The sequence below is a fragment of the Ruditapes philippinarum genome, unplaced genomic scaffold (assembly GCF_026571515.1).
Source record: "Ruditapes philippinarum isolate M1 unplaced genomic scaffold, ASM2657151v2 ctg3615_1_1_1_1, whole genome shotgun sequence".
Classification (NCBI taxonomy): Eukaryota; Metazoa; Mollusca; class Bivalvia; order Venerida; family Veneridae; genus Ruditapes; species Ruditapes philippinarum.
The window spans coordinates 1-18,183 of NW_026863180.1; the positions used below are offsets into that span (position 1 = coordinate 1).

The following is an 18,183-nucleotide window of genomic DNA, read 5'->3' on the forward strand; positions in this document are numbered from 1 at the left end:
ACATTACTATCTATAAACATAGCCTAAGGACATTATTCTCTATAAACATAGCCTCGTTTCATTTATCTCAAAAAACATAGCCTCACAACATTACTCTCTATATACATAGCATTAGTATAATAGGCTCTTTAAACATAGACTTATTACATTGCTCTCTATCAAAAAATAGCCCCACTATTTATTCCCTATAAACATAACTACATAACATTACTCCCTTTAAGCAAATCCACAATATCTCTCATCCGAATTGATAATTATTTCGTTTACATTAGGTGATGATTATCAATGGAATATCAAGACAAAAACGTGTGGTAGCAAAGTGGGTGATGCAGGGTATACCAAAATTGTTGAGTATCCCCGAAGACTACACTGAAAAAATGTGCAGGATTAAAAGTGGGATAGGTAACAACAAATTACTTAAGTTAATTTTAGTGATGATTGTTGACACGATTCTTTAAATTCTTTTTTACTACATTGGTAAAGGCGGGATCTTGCTCCATAAGTTAAGATGGGTTTTTGCTACATTGCTTGAAGTGGATTCTTGCTATATATAAGTCATATTGTTAAAGATCATTAATTAATTTTCAGTTGTGTAATGAAGTCTGTTAGAATGTTAGAATACTATTTTACTGGCAACAGGGTACGTTCATAACATTTGTATAAACTTCTTTAACAAAGGTCTATATAGAAAAATAATCCCTACCTTACATATGTTTCACCGATGAATTTATTCATTTTCTTTATTTAGTCAGAGCAGAGTCTTCTCTTTACAACATACTACAATCTAACAGCTTGCCATTATGGGTACAGTTCCCAGCTGACCGTGTGCTTACAGTTGGTAACAAGAGCATCAATACAAACGATATTCCTCCCTGGAAAATCACAAAACGTTTTTACGAAGTCTATTTACTTGCCAATACTATCATAGACGGTAGGTGTTTAAGTTATTTTCCGTAGAAACATATATTAATATTATGTTTAGGAATCCCCTATAAATTAAAAAAGGGATGGAATAGGCATTTCACTTTGAAGTTTAAAGTTGCTTAATCATATAACTACCAAATACAGGCAACATCTTCTATATTGATCCTAAATATGTCGCTTTTACAGAGTAGTTGCGATATATAGGGATCATTTCCCCGTCGTCTATCTACCCGTCTATCTGTCTGTCCGTCCGTCACAAAACTTTTCAGACTCCTCATCAAAAACCACTTGTTCAAATTCATTCAAACTTCACAGGAATGATCAGTACCACGTCTTCACAATGTCAATGAAACTCGCCGTATGAACACATCTGCGGATGATTCTTAATTCAAAATTGTATTGTTTCATGTTTAAATGTTGAATTCTGCTTAAGCCGGTGCTAGGGGGCATGGACGGTAGCTTTCACTTTCCAGTACCGTCCATGAACAGGCTCAATCAAACCTAGTCTGCAACCTTTTCAATTTTGCCGTGTTGGGCCTTCTTTAGGGATTCTGTATTTTTCTATTTTACAGGATTGATCTTCAACTTAAGTACTTGTGCATATTGTACAGATTTTCCGGGTGAATTATTGTTTTCCGAGTTATGGCCCTTGAATAAAATTGTGATTTTTGTGTGTTGACAGCTACACAGAAGCTTGTCTGGACTATTTCGCAGGAACATCTGGTGCAATTACATCCAAACTTAACAGGAATAAATAGTACCAAGTCTGGTTGTGCTGATGGTTCAATACTTTTATCGTTTATCGGAGTTATGGCCCATTTATTATTTTGGTGTTTTAAGTTTGTCTGATGCAATTTCAATGAAACTTTACAGGATTGATTGGTAGGTCAATCACTTGCCCTTACTTCCCAGGTCTTTGCTTGAATGATTTTTGGCGAGTTATGGCCCTAGAATGTAAAGGGTGTTAATAAAGTTTATCCGGGATTCTACTCTTATACCAATGTTAAAATTTCAATGAAATTTTACAGGATTGGTTGATAGCCCAAGTTTCTGTGCATGATACACACATTTTGCCTCTTGAATAAAAGGTGTTGTTTTGTTTTGCCAGCTATGCTGAAGCTTTCTGGACTACTCCTTCTCAGACACTAGTGGTGCACTTTCATTAAAAATGTAAGGGAATGATCAATATTATGTCTAGTTGTGCATCTCATTGACATATTTCGGTTCATTGATATTTTCGTTAGAGTTATGGCCCTTTCATGATTTTATTTTTTTTAATTCTTCCGGACTACTCCTCTTATACAATGTACCACTAGTGCAATTTCAATGAAATCTTACTGAATTGATCGGTTTCGATTTATAAGTTGAATAATGATTGGCCGAGTTATGGATATCATGAGGCGACACATGTGATTACTGATAGCTTTTGTTTGTTCATATGTACCATAAGGAAGTCCAATGATTCAGTGAGTCGTTATATATATGTGTGTATATATGTATATATTTCATGTATTTATATAATGAAACGAAAATATATGTGCATATTTTCACGTTTTATATATACATGTATGTTTGCAGGTTACCTATGCACAGATGTGACACATGTACCTTTATACCTATCCGAGCTAAGTCTATCGGTTGTAACAGGGCTCAAAGGACAATCTGTCGATAGATGGAAGGTATTTTTCGACCAAATGGTTTACAAATGCTCGGCTTTTGAATATGATGAGCACTTTGGAAATCCTAGTGCGTATTGAAGTTATTTATGAGTTTCTTCGGAAATGCTTTTGATCATTTAATTGTACTTTACCTTATTTTTCCAACCTCTAATTGTTAAAAGCTGCCGTCTAAGATAGGATGTGGTTAGAAAACCAGCCTGGTTGTTAGAAAGTTAATTTATAATAAATGCATTAAAAACATCTCAAACTTAATTTATTATTTTCCAATATATAACGGAGTCGGATTTTTCTTCAATAGAATCGATTCATTATAAATATTAAAGGAGATAAGCTTATTTGTAGAATGTAATGTTTTGATTAATTTTCTTGTGTGACATAACCTAAAACAAAATCAATTCACCTCTTGTAAAATGATGTAGGCTTAATACGAAAAGTATTCAAATTCATAGCATGCAAATTTTGATATATTCAGTATTTTCATATCTGATACATATTGGAAATGAGTTCATGATATATGTTTTTGCAGATATTGCAGAATATGACCAGTCGTCTATACATTCCCTCACAGAGATGACATACTGTGAACCTAAATTGTATTCTGATATAGTAGGCTTAGTCGAAGGCCCGCCTTTCAAAGTTACACCACATCCTTATGTCCCGCTGAGAAGCAATGGGAAGCCAGAAACAAACACTAAACTTGCCATTCAAGCAAGGCCTTTACCACCTCTCCCGGAAGATATTCCAAAAAACAAACAGCATAAATCGAACCAATCGGATGCATTAGAATTGTCCGCAAAAATGAGCAATATGTACATCACACCAGATTATTCTGATAAAAATAAAAGTTTTAACGCAAAGCATCCGTCTTGCCAGAAAACAGAAACTAACCCACAATACAACAACGATATTCCGAGAGCATCGATACAACCAAAAATCCCAAATCGTGTACGACATTCGAAGGAATCCTCACAAATAGCGACACCAGATCGAGCTGTCAGACCTTTCGAGTACAGGCACACTAAGGATGCAGTTATGAATGTTGAAAGTCTTTCTATGAATGAAGTGACTGAATACCTAAAAGTTCTGAACCTCGGTCAATATGCTGAGACGTTTAAAAACAATATGATTGATGGTATGATGCTGATAGGTCTCTCGGAGAAGATGTTACGAAAAGACTTTGGCATGAATAGAGTAGAGGTCTTTAGACTGTTAAAGTTTGCAAAAGAAGGATATATACCCACTTAAGTAATGTTAAACGAAAACATTTACAATCAAAATAAAAAGTGCCTTTCAGACTCAAATAGGCAAATTGTATCACACCTGATAATGCAAATAATATTCGAAATGCCTAATTTGGAAAATCGTGTGAATGAAATTGACAAAATGAGTTTGAATGCTTATAATGTTGATGTTAGATTAAACAATATTTTATTACAATTGATGCAGCTGCTTCAAGTTCATTTTTAACATGTTCGAGTAGCATCGGCGTACTCAAGGATAGGGCGGAAAATAGACATATACATTCTTTCCAAACTAGAACGATTGAGGAGAAATTTCAGTGATTTTATAATGCCTACTCTCTGCCAAGTATTTTGCAGAATTATAGATATATGAGTATCCCATTATTAATTTGAATTTGGGGATGGTTTACTTGTTTTATTTTTCTTGAAAATATCATGGATTCGGTTTTGGACGGATAAAAAGTAACCAACCAAACCTTTGACCATTCATGAATTTTTTTAAAGTCGTCATATAAACGCTTGGCTGCTCTACAATGATATTAAGGCTCGCAGAGGTCCGAGGATCGAGCCCTGCCGCGGACTTGGGCTTAAGCTGATTATGAGTCTAGTATAGCGCACTAGCTAGCAGACGGAAGAAATTGAGGTAATTATATGTAGTTGACAACGGGTGTATTGTTATCGCGATCAGGAGAGATAGGGAGGTGAAGCCAGGTTACGAAGGGTAAAGGCGCCTTTCAATTTCAAATTGAGCTGAAAGACTTGATGGCAGAAAGACATCGCTGAAATAACGCAGCGATTTCGAATGCTTAGAATATCGCAAAACACAGCATCTTATACGGAGGTACGACAACCTCTGTGCAAGAGCTTTCAATATCGTGTAGTATGTATGGGTAAGCATAAAGATTGATTGTGGGCCAACTTTGAATGAAACACTGGATGTGGAATAAGACGTGAGGAGGGCACTAATATAAAATAATATAATATATATAATAAAGTTGTGCAAGTGTTTGTGGATACACCTCTCCATTAGTTTTTTATACAACGTAAAGGAGAAATGGGTTGGTAGTTCGAAGGCTTAGATGGATCATTCTTTTTAAATATAGGAATGACATTGGCTATTTTCCAGGAGGAAGGAAAGGTACATTTTGAAAGTAACATGCTGAAAAAAGCCAGCCAAAGGTTTAGACAGAATAGAGGATCCTTCTTTCAGTAATGGTGGTCATCAAGCTTTCGATGGGTCTATTAACAATATACATGTAGTATCTTTTACATTTGTAATTTGGGGAAGAGGTCAGTTTATATGCAAGTTCAGATTTGGGAGTTGTGTGTTTTGAACGTCAATATATGATTGTGTTCAACAAAAATTATTTAGTAGTTCTATGTTTTCTTTGTCAGTGTTTGCAGAAATTCCGTTATCAAGGAGGACTCGGATTGCTGGTTTTGATCGTTTTTGTGTGATAGATTTTGTCAGTTTAAACCAATTTTTCGTTGAGGTCTTTGATGAGTATATTTGTTCAGTTAATCTATTTTGATATTCATTTTTACATTTTCGTATTTGTTTTGATACCTCATTTCTGATTGCTCTATATTGTTGTCAAGATATCTCTGCATTCATCAGTTTTGATATATTGTAGGGCCTTTTTGCATTATTAGTTTGCGTTATTAGTTTGTTGGTCATACATGGAATATCATGAGGTCTTATTGTTACTATTTTTGTTAGGAAAATTGTTGTCTGTGGCGTTATACATGATAATAGTTTTACGTTTGACTGTTTCATCTATATCAAAGTCAGTGTTTATTATGGATTGCCAGTCGTCTGCTGAGTTAAAACAAACAAATTATTTATCATTTAGTGATTAACCTGTTCGTGCTCTGTCTTGTGCCCCGTCCTGTTTTTGTTTTGGGTCCGCCTGGGCTCCCTGCCGCTGGTTCTTGTTGATAGGTCATATGGGGGTTGCGTTCATTGAACGCCGCCTTTCCTTGTTGATCTTAATTATCATATTTCAATTACATTTCTGTAGCCACAGCAATCACCCCTATCAAAAAGCCATATTTTGCGTTTGTATGTGGTACCTTGTTGTTTCGATAATTTCATTACTGATACAACAGGTTAAGATATAATTTGAGTTCTTTACAATCATTACATCGAGTAGTGAGTTAGAGCCTTGTGTAAAGTGGGTTGGTGTAGTAATAATCTGTTCTGCATTGTCAGACGCTTTGAGATAAGACGTACAGTTTGTTTGAATTAGAGTTTAGATTTATGTTAAAATCGCCAGCACGCAGGATATTGTCAGATCTCTCGGAAAATGTTCATCAATACACTGTTCAAGAAATAGCCAATGCTGATTGTAAGAGTCTGGGAGTCTATAAATACCGCCTAGAAGAAGTATACGACTTTTTATATCAAGCTCCACTCATACACATTCGATACCACGTATAAATTCCTTCTATCTATATAAAAAACTGGAAAAAAAATCAGATATATTGTATTATGCAGAAAACGTTCTTTTTCCTCCATGTATAGTATTCACTAAAACTATTAACAGATAATGTGGAAACAAATATTTGTGTTATATATGTATATATTTTACAAAAATATAAGCCCAGGTACACTGTAAGCAAACTTACTCATTTAGTGTGTATATACATATTGTTGCGCGCCGGTGATGTCAATCTATGGGTAGCGTATAAGAAGCACCGACCTCGCAACACTGTGTTTCTATTGTTTTGCACAATGTCGTAAAGTTGGAGTCTCTAAACCAGTGTAACTAAGCGCCACAGGTTATACAAGCTGATCTTTTCTGATGAGGTGATATTGAAGAGTTTGGTCTCCACAGGGAATTATGGGAAAGTCATATATAAGTAAAGGGGGTTATTTATAATCCAAAGGAAAAAGACTCATATATGGCAGTACTTTCTCTTTATTCAATGTTATAAGGGGAAATATATCAATTGTAATGAATGCAAAATACAAGTCAAGAAATGTAAATATAAAAATTAATACCTCTTGTATACTATATTGCACGAAAGAAAATCCCGAAAAAGCTACGCAAAAATTCACTAAGATCTGTCGACTAAATGGGAGTAGGGATATTATATCTCAAATGATAATTCAACAAAAATCTTGTATCTTGCTAGACTTATGAAAATCAAGAATATAACAGATAGTTTACTTAAAAATGCCTCAAGGATATATTTAATTTATTTATACTGTAATATGAAAGAATGCTATTCACTCAAAAATTGTATTATTATGTTAACCTTACAATTATCAAAGATTGTTCAAATTGTTGCTTGAGAATGGAATCTGACAAAGATTTACCCTAGATGTTTCTAAGTTGTGGAGACCCCGAATGACGGGAACAATCAGTTTATATACCCAAGGACTGTGCACAAAAATAGTTTGTGTGTGCACAAAAAATAAGTGCTTGTACACAAAATGTGCACAGCACGCAAAATATTAAGTGTACAATACATGAACGCCATTGGATGACAAGTGCACGAAAAAACTTTATGCACTGGCAACCAGAAATCGATGTCAAATTCCATATTTATACCATAAATATAACCAAAAAGTAATAAAACTTAATCTATATGACAAAAATATATCAAAGACAAATGGAATCTTACATTATAACTCCTCTTCAGACTCATATTGCCAGAAAATCGTCAAAAACACTGATATTTTAACGTTCTACAGTTGCTGGGGAGAAAGTTACCCTAACACCGCTTAACAAAACCCGGAAGTAAATTAAATTAGCGAAAATAACATTAATTACCGGATATATAAGCCTGATAGACAATCATTTCCATTTTGAAATAATTTAAACCTGATAGCACAAATGATATCTTTAATCATTAGATAACAATCTGTTTATAAGGCCCAAAAAGCCTAAAAAAACAGTAAGTGTACAACATTCGGATACAGCAGTTTTGTCTTACAAAATAGCGAAGTGTGAACAATAGACGGAATAAAGATGAATCTTTCAAGTACATGTTTGCCAATTTAACGTAACATATAATCAACAATAACATCAGACTAAGCATTAATGCTGGGGCATCTCATCACCCCCTTCTTTCTATGTCAAAGCTCCGACTGACAATAAATAATAAATATGACTAGACTTAACAGTTAAATAACAAGATATGCACAAGTAATTTACTATACTATGAATAATAAATAACTGCTATCACACATTCAATATTTTGCCTTACACATTACTTTAAATATTTGACTGTTCATCTTTAACTTAAAACTTGACTGTTCACCTTTAAGAAAAGTGACTTACATCTTAGCAGTTCATCTTTAAAGCAAAAAGTTAAAAAATGTAAAATCATTGATGATCAAAGGAAAATCAAGTTAATAACAGCTTAACAATTGAACAATTTTGTCATGTAACAATTCGAACTTACAACATGTGAATTAAACATTTAAAGTTAAAAAATGCTAGCATTAAACAATGCATTTAACCTTTACAAACAATTCTCGTCAAATCCTACAAAGTACATCTTGTAGCACCATGAGTAATGAAAATACTCCTAAATTGCAAAAATTCTTTCGAGTCTATTGCACATTATGCAGAAACTTAATGCTCAATTGCATTAATTTAATCTTTAAAACTAATGTTCATCTTTAATTAAACACTTAGTAAAGCACTAATACATAACTCTTACTCAAAAAGAGTTTAAGACAAAGTTTCTTTGAGTTAAAATTAAAAAAAATAGTAAATACAATCATGTATACTCTTTAAGAAAAATTATTCCTATTTTTAATACACACAATAATTCAATAGTAATCTATCTTAACCTATTAAATAAAGCATCATTTCTTTTAAAGAACCCTGTTTAGCACATTTTACTTAAATCTGTAATACTTTTAACTGTCATTTCTCCAACTTCTATTTTTTTACACTTTATTCACGATAGATTTTAATGTTCTATTTTCCTTTCCCTCTTTCTTCGAATAATCCTCTCTCCTACTCGTCTCCTCACTCTTTCTTGATTTCTCCTTCCTGTTTTCATCTGCACGCTTCACTGATAACTCATTTTGACCCTCTTCCCTACGCCTCTCATGCTCTCGTCTCTGCTCTTCGCCCATCCTTTCCAGTGTTCGATTCATTTTTGACATAACTTCCATCAACTGACCTAAAGTTTTGTCAACACCTCTCACAGCTCTGCTGTTTTTCTCAAATGCGTCAGTTAATTGCTTCACCCCACTTTCAATTACACTTTCAATGACTTTTGCTAGTTTAAAGTCCTGCTTTTCTTCATTGGTTACTGTATCATCAATTCTAGGTCGTTTTGTTGCCGGTTCGACGTTTGACGTCAGCTCAACTTGGGTGGCAACCTCTACTCTTGATGTTCCAACAAGAGGATCTTCAACATTACCAGAATCACTATTTAAATTACCATTTTCAGTTTGAGCACCTGCTTCAATTTCAAGCCAGTTATGATTAAACCCAAATTCGTATTCTGACTCAGTGTTGTCGTTGATCCCGAGTAGACCTGGCAGTATGTCTTCAGTAGTAGACTGATTTATTTCAGGTGTGTTCAGTAAGGAACCCACATGTTGACTTCTATTTTTAGTTGAAGAGACATTATCTGTTGAAGGCACATTGTATAAAACATTTTGTTGATTTCCCTTAGTTTTATTGTCCTTTACAATTGGTGTAGGAATATACACTTGTGTTGATGTTGTACTTGGGCTATACATTGCCCCTGTTGTCATATTGATGGTAGAATTATCCATAGTATTTTTCTGATGGGAATTATTAACTGGTGTTTGTTGACACTGAAGAAATTTTTCAAGCATTTCTGGAGTTAACTGAATATTGATGAGACCACTTCCAGATTGTTGGTTAACAGGTGCTTGGCTAGTTGTAGGAGGTGACATTAAAGGTGCTTGGCTGACGATTGATGGTGACCTTAAAGGAACTTGGTCATCTTCCCATCCTAAAGAGCTACCTGTGTTTTCTTTGCTGTTGTGTAGAGAAGCCTCTAGGGATGATAATTCTCTTAGATCCTTACCTAGTTCAACTAGTGCTGGGCGTGGATTTTCCACAAGATACCTCCTGTCATCCGTGCGATGCTCAGCAGCTGCCAAACGATGCCTGCTATACTTAGATACGTGGTTGATTAAGGCAGACTTAGTAGAGCACCTCAATAAACACAAAGTACAGTAAAATGGTGCTTTGTCAAGTGCGAAATGGTGCTTGTAGATGTGAGCAGTCACTCTGTAGCGAGCTTCTACGTATTTCTTTCCAGCCGCTTCACAATGAACACATGAATACATCTTGCCTCGTCGTGGTTCAGCCATTGCGTTCTGAGAAGATACAAAAACAGATTTTTAATAAACTGATAAAAATCATGATGACATTATTCTTCATATTTTGCGAAATAGATTAAGCTTCTATCATGAGAGAAGGGTGGTGGGGTGGGAATCGACAGATCTTAACACCGCGCTAGATAATTCATTACCTCTGGACAGCGATGTGACGTTGATACTTGACGGCGAAAATATGTTGACGCTCGACGGCAAAATGACGTTGCAAATATTCGAAAAAAATAGACAGAAGAGCGAAACAATATGGCTGATACAGCTGATGCTCATTTTATTATTAATATATATTTTTACACAAAAAAACAAAAATATGTAACACAACAAAAAGCTTATGTTGTTATGTTGATAAAATGTTGACAACTACTGCTTTAGATAAGTAGCTTCTTCTTTAACTTCTTAATCCATCTAGGAACATTGCATCCAACATATGGCTTTAGTTTATTGTGATGCACCACACGCTCTGATCCCTGGTCCTTTATCTGAATAACAAAGGTTAAAGGAGACAACTTCTTCAGCACCAAGCAAGGACCTTCATAGGCTGGTTGCAACTTCGGAGCCTCACCAATTTTTCTGCATTCCGCTAAACACCACACTACATCGCCCTTCTCGTAAACATTCATTATCATTCGTCTGTCATATATGTCTTGGCTTCGCGCAGCTGCTTTTCTTAAGTGATTCCTGGCCACATCATGTGCATGGTTAATGTTTGCTCTGATCTTCTCTACATAGTCCCCATATTTTGATACCTGAACGTCGGACTCCTTGGTGGTACAGCCAAAAACAAGCTCTGCTGGGAGTCGTACTTCTCTTCCCATTGTCATCATATTTGGCGTCAGTTTTGTTGCTTCATTTGGGGTTGCACGGTACGCTCCTGCCAGACATCCCAGGTTCAAATCCCAATCTTCTTGTGCACCCTTAAGGTATGCTCGGATCATGCGTGCCAACGTGTGGTTAAATTTTTCTATTTGTCCATTGCATCTTGGGTTTCGAACACTTGTCCTCACCTTCTTAATGCCTAGCAACTTGCACATCTCTTGAAAGACTCTGCTTTCGTATGTTCTGCCCTGGTCGCTAAGAATAGATATAGGACATCCCCATCTAGAGACAAACTCATTTACAATTAAATAAGCACAGGTTTCGGCTGTCTGATCAGGGGCAGGAATAACTTCAACATATTTAGAAAAAAGATCAGTGAGTACTAGGATATATCGGTTGCCACGTGGAGTAATGGGGAAGGGACCTAAATAATCGGTTGCTAAGATATCCCATGGGGCACCTGTTCTTACACTTCCCATTGGGGCTTTTGGGGGCTTTGGGGGTTTCTTATCTCTGGCGCAAATATCACATTGTCTGATAAATAGCTTAATATCTTCTCTTAAATTAAACCAGTAGAACCTTTGTAATATAACAGCTTTGGTTTTCTTTGTACCCATATGCCCTGCTAAAGGTCCCGCATGCAATTGTTGCAGTATACCTTTCTTCTCACATTGGGGTATTATTATTTGAGCATAACTTCCTGACCCGTCTTTTTTAGTGAACTCTTTTGTTAGCACCCCATCAACCACTTTCAGCTGATCCCATAATAACAGATAATGTCGTGAGGTTGAGCTCATAGTTTCTGTTTCCTCCTTAGCTGGTTTTCTGCCAGATATTTTAGCCTCTAAAACTGGTTTTATATCATTATCTTCAAGTTGTTTAGCTTGTATTTGATCAATTGTATTTCCTATCCCATATGCCCTCCAATTTGTGGTATCATCACTTGTACTTGCTGCAGGTATTTCTATATTAACCTCTCTTATCTGCCCTTGTCTTCCCTGTTCTTCAAAACTTTCAGATTTACCTGTATTTTCATTTTCACTTTGTTGATCAGGTGTTATTTGCTGTGATAATTGGTTTGCTTTCCATTCTAAAACCATAATTTCTGCACGACGTCTACATTTATTACATGGCCCACATTTAAGAGGTTCGCTCATGTCTACTATGTTACAGTCACAGTCTCGCGGGTTGTCACATCTAGATAAGGCGTCACAGTGAGGTTGTAATTTACCAGGACGATACTGAATGGAAAAATTAAAGGCTGCAAGTATTTCAATCCACCTGGCTATTTTACCATTGGGCTCTTTGAGACTGAAAAGCCAAACCAAAGCTTGATGGTCACTTCTTACAGTAAACTTCCGGCCAAGTAGGTACTGTCTAAAGTATTGGACAAAATAGACTATTGCAAGGAGCTCACGCTCTGTCACACAGTAATTACGTTCTGCTTTGTTAAGGGATCGGCTCGCATATGCTATAACTCTCTCACGGTTGTCTTGAAGTTGTGATAAAACACTTCCTATCCCAGTACCTGACGCGTCTACATCTAGGAAAAATTCCCCACCCTCATTAAGGGGATAACCCATTACTTCTGTATCGGTCAGTTTAACTTTCAAGTCTTGAAACGCTTTCTCACATTCAATGGTCCAAACGAAGCTTACATCCTTCTTGGTGAGATCTATCAGAGGCCTTGCTAATTTTGCGAAATCCTTTATAAAGCGTCTGTAATAAGATCCCGTGGCAACAAATTGTTTAGCTTCTTTAGAGGACATTGGTCTTGGCCACTCAGCTATCTTTGAAATATTGGTAGGATCTGGTCTAACCCCATCCTTAGACACTATATGCCCAAGAAACACTACCTCTGTTTGGAGCATATGGCACTTATCAGGCTTTAACTTGAGACCGGCATGTTTTATTCGGCTAAGTACCTCATCTACTCTTTGAATATGTTCTTCTAAATTTGCACCAAAGACTACTATATCATCAATATAAACTAAGCATGTCTGCCACTGCAAACCCTGTAGTGCTAATTCCATCATTCTTTGGAAGGTGCTGCTGCTGTTGCTAAGACCGAAGGGCATTCTAAGCATCTCAAATTGACCATACTTACAAGTGAATGCACTTTTTGGCATGTCTTCTTTTTTTAGAGGAATTTGGAAGTATCCACTTGTCAAATCAAAAGAGCTAAACATACTCATTCCTGCAACTGAATCAAGGCAATCCTGGACCCTCGGAAGTGGGAAACCATCTGGCTTCACTAGTGCATTGATCTTCCTATAGTCAACACATGGTCTTATGGCCCCAGATTTCTTCCTAACGAAAACAATAGGACTGGCCCATGGCGACGTACTTTTTTGGATAACGCCCTTCTTTAACAGATCATCAATGGCTGCTTTTTCCTCAGCTGCATATGCAAGTGGGACTCGTCTTGGTCTTTGCTTAATAGGAGCTGCATCTCCAGTGTCAATTGAGTGTTCTGCAAGATCTGTCAAGCCGATGTCCCATTCATCTTTTGAGAAGGTTTCACTGTATTTGTTTAGAAGTCCTGCTACAGCATTTTTCTCTGATTCACTTTTATTAGCTGTGGATTTCTCAAATAAGTTTTTCAAATGATCCGGTACTTCATAAGTACTAAAGTTCAATACATCAGAACTACTTTTACTAACTTTCTTTATGATGTTTAACCGTCTAACCATATGGAAATTTTCACATTCTCCTTCATCCTCCTTCTCAGCCAAGACACTTACTATACCCTCTATTTGCTGTGCTTCTCCAATGTGTGCATTCTGATACAGTGTCACATTTGCTGGCATAGGATTTAATACCCTAACTTTACATGTGGAACTTCTCTTAATATTTACTAATGATGAAGCCATCACTAACTGATATTTTTGCATAAAAGTTTCACTTGGTTCAACTATATACTCTGGATGAAGATCATAATCATGAGGCTCCTCTCTTTCTACAAATACATCTACCAACATCTCAGATCTCCCTGGTACACAAACATCATCCGCAACTGTAACTCTTCTTGATCTTTTCCCTTTTCCTACCTGGAAACAAGGAATATCTACACCATTCAATTCTATAACTCCTTTGCTCAACAGCAAATCAGCTGGCCCATGTACATCTCCCTTCAATATATCATACCCTATCAAGGCATCATCTTCGATATCAGCAACTACCATTTCTTTTGTCATTTCATATGACCCCATGGTAATGCTGAATTCACCTTGACCTAACTCCCTTATAGGTGCACCATTAGCGCCACAAAGATTGCTGCATTCTGTTAACTTAGGTCTCTTACTCGAATCTAAGTTACTATAAACCCTGTCCGACAGTATAGACTTAGATGCTCCTGTATCAGCAGTGAATATTACGTCTACTCCTTGTACGCTTCCCTTAACATAAACCCCATCACTGAGCCCCTTACTTTCTTTTGGCTCTATCTTTTCACTCTGCTGATTTTTTCTGTGGCCCTTACTCTCTAGTTGGACCCCCTCCTGGCCACTGGGGCAGGTCCCTGGAAGTTTAAATTACTGTTCACCCTTGTTTCCCTATCATTCTTTCTGTCCCTCCAGTTTCTCCTAGATATATCCTTATCTGGACAATCTCTAGCATAGTGACCTGTGTTGTGACAAGTAAAGCATTCTACATGTCTCTTGTTTTGATTTGGAAGATTTTTGGCTTGATCCTTCTTACTTACTTCCTCAAGTTTCTCAAGCCTCTCAAGAATTTTACCTAACACCTCATCTTGTTTTGTTACCCTATTTGAATCATTACTCAATGTTGAGTCTGTACGTTTATCTGTCTCGGTTGTCTCCTGTGACTGAAAAGCTCTTCTTGTGGCCTTATACCTCTTATCTATTGTACCGCTGTTTCGTGTCTGTATGAAATTAACTACATGGTAGACTGCCTCATCAATTGTTTCAGGTTCTTTATGGAATTCTATTTCAAATCTTATTTCATCATCCCTTAAACCATCTAAAAACTTCCTGACCAAATCTTCTTCTCTTGTTTGTCTATCACGAAAGCCGTGTGCTTTGTCATATAACATCTTTAAGTCTGCAGCATAATCTTCTGCTGTTTCCCCAGGCTTTTGATTGCGACGACTAAATTTTGCAGCATATGCGCGGCTTGTCTCAACAACGCGAAATCGATAATGCATTTCCTTAACTACTTCGCGATAATTCTTTAAGACTGCTTTTGGCAATTGTCCAAAAAGAAACTGTGCGGCTTGACCCTCAATGCGAGGCAGGAGTTGATCTAGCCTGTCCTCATCATTCCAGTGGTACCTATCGGCAATGGTCTCAAACCTAGCAATCCAAACCTGCCAGTCTTCTCTACCAGTGAATATCGGAATTTTGATGTTATCAGATCCCTTGTATCGGGTACCATAACCACCACTATTATTCACTCGGTGATATCTATGATCAAACTGATTATCATTTTCCCTGTAGTTTATGCGGTTGTTTATTCTATCATCATAAGTGTCATTTGTATATGCATTTTCATTTAACTGCGCCACATCTGAATAACGGTTGTACCCTACCCTTGGTGTCATGTCATCATCTTGATAAGACTGAAAATTTCTATTTATGTATTGAGCATGTTCACCAAAATTATTGAAGTTCTGGTTTTCAGAAGGCCTATTTGATGAAAAATGATTTGCCTGATTATAACCTTGTGGAATTGTCTGTTTTAAGACTCTAAGTTCTTGGACTACTTCTTTCAAAATGCCGGATATATCGCTTAAGTCTCTTGAGCAGACCCTATTGTCATTACTTTGATCATTAGATGTGTTGACTGCTCTATTTACTTGCTGTTGTTGTATATAATCTTGACTGACATCAACATCAGATGGTATATTGCTTGCAGGCAAGCTTTGAATACTGCTGGTCCTAGATATTGACCCCTGACTCTCAGAGCGCCTAAAGAATACTTCAGCATCACTGCCGGCAGGTGTATGACAATCCATATCTCTATCTGGGGCGTCCGTGGCCGAGTGGTTAAGGTCGTTCACGTCAAACCACTTGCCCCTCACCGCTGTGGGTTCGAATCCCGACAGGGACTTTGGATTCTTTCATGTGAGGAAGCTATCCAGCTAGCTTACGGAACGTCGGTGGTTCTACTCAGGTGCCCTATCGTGTCTGAAAAAATGCACGGAAGGGCACCTGGGGTCTTCCTCCACCAGTAAAGCTGGAACGTCGCGATATGACCTATACTGTGTCGATGTGACGTAAAACCCAAAACAAAACAAAACAAACAAAATATCTCTATCTATTTATGTACTTGATAATAGCTTGAAGCTTGAGTTCGAATCTCTGGATCCTGTACACAGTCAAAAGGATCCCACCGCTGCCACCAAAAATTATGTTGCGCGCCGGTGATGTCAATCTATGGGTAGCGTATAAGAAGCACCGACCTCGCAACACTGTGTTTCTATTGTTTTGCACAATGTCGTAAAGTTGGAGTCTCTTAACCAGTGTAACTAAGCGCCACAGGTTACACAAGCTGATCTTTTCTGATGAGGTGATATTGAAGAGTTTGGTCTCCACAGGGAATTATTGGATATCATATATAAGTAAAGGGGGTTATTTATAATTCAAAGGAAAAAGACTCATATATGGCAGTACTTTCTCTTTATTCAATGTTATAAGGGAAAATATATCAATTGTAATGAATGCAAAATACAAGTCAAGAAATGTAAATATAAAAATTAATACCTCTTGTATACTATATTGCACGAAAGAAAATCCCGAAAAAGCTACGCAAAAATTCACTAAGATCTGTCGACTAAATGGGAATATTATATCTCATATGATAATTCAACAAAAATCTTGTATCTTGCTAGACTTATGAAAATCAAGAATATAACAGATAGTTTACTTAAAAATGCCTCAAAGATATATTTAATTTATTTATACTGTAATATGAAAGAATGCTATTCACTCAAAAATTGTATTATTATGTTAACCTTATAATTATCAAAGATTGTTCAAATTGTTGCTTGAGAATGGAATCTGACAAAGATTTACCTTAGATGTTTCTAAGTTGTGGAGACCCCGAATGACGGGAACAATCAGTTTATATACCCAAGGACTGTGCACAAAAATAGTTTGTGTGTGCACAAAAAATAAGTGCTTGTACACAAAATGTGCACAGCACGCAAAATATTACGTGTACAATACATGAACGCCATTGGATGACAAGTGCACGAAAAAACTTTGTGCACTGGCAACCAGAAATCGATGTCAAATTCCATATTTATGCCATAAATATTACCAAAAAGTAATAAAACTTAATCTATATGACAAAAATATATCAAAGACAAAGAGGTTCTTACATTATAACTCCTCTTCAGACTCATATTGCCAGAAAATCGTCAAAAACACTGATATTTTAACGTTCTACAGTTGCTAGGGAGAAAGTTACCCTAACACCGCTTAACAAAACCCGGAAGTAAATTAAATTAGCGAAAATAACATTAATTACCGAATAAATAAGCCTAATAGACAATCATTTCCATTTTGAAATAATTTAAACATGTTAGCAGAAGTGATATCTTAAATCATTAGATAACAATCTGTTTATAAGGCCCAAAAAGCCTAAAAAAGCAATCTTCTCACTAAGTGTACAACATTCGGATACAGCAGTTTTGTCTTACAAAATAGCGAAGTGTGAACAATAGACGGAATAAAGATGAATCTTTCAAGTACATGTTTGCCAATTTAACATAACATATAATCAACAATAACATCAGGCTAAACATTAATGCTGGGGCATCTCAATATATATCACATATAAGCAGCCTTCACTGATGTATGCTTGATTTTGAAAATAATAAATCCATATGTATAATTATATATTAAAGCGGTTCCCTCGAATAATAATAACATTACATATATTATATGCAAAATAATTAAAATCAGAGCACAGAAGGCGCTGAATTTGTTTGGGTCTCAGAATGTCAGAAAGGTGAAGGTTGTGAGATTATAAACCAATTTGTTTTTGTATAGTGCCACAAATGTTGTTTCCAGTGTTATAACTGTTGTAAATTTGCCATAAGGCCAATTGAAACACTGATATTCAATTCAATGTTTATTTGGAATTTAAAATTAAAAATAATAAAAAGACAAAAAAACATGAGTTGCCTTAACTGGAATTTGAACTCCAGACCTCTCGC

At 36.3% G+C, this 18,183-nt stretch overlaps 2 protein-coding genes across 2 annotated transcripts; one reads left to right on the plus strand and one right to left on the minus strand.

Annotated features, from left to right (window-relative positions):
- The first annotated feature begins 275 nt into the window (after positions 1-275).
- LOC132721378 (uncharacterized) lies at positions 276-4,410 on the plus strand. The gene is made up of 4 exons (XM_060705673.1): positions 276-402; positions 749-931; positions 2,503-2,670; positions 3,130-4,410. The coding sequence occupies exons 1-4, from the start codon at positions 276-278 to the stop codon at positions 3,846-3,848; spliced, it is 1,197 nt and encodes a 398-aa protein (XP_060561656.1). The 3' UTR covers positions 3,849-4,410.
- A 2,347-nt stretch (positions 4,411-6,757) lies between these two features.
- LOC132721383 (uncharacterized) lies at positions 6,758-17,777 on the minus strand. Its single transcript, XM_060705677.1, has 2 exons — positions 17,344-17,777; positions 6,758-10,166 (listed from the first exon to the last, which is right to left on the minus strand). The coding sequence occupies exons 1-2, from the start codon at positions 17,365-17,367 to the stop codon at positions 8,751-8,753; spliced, it is 1,440 nt and encodes a 479-aa protein (XP_060561660.1). The 5' UTR covers positions 17,368-17,777; the 3' UTR covers positions 6,758-8,750.
- Between the last annotated feature and the right edge of the window lie 406 nt (positions 17,778-18,183).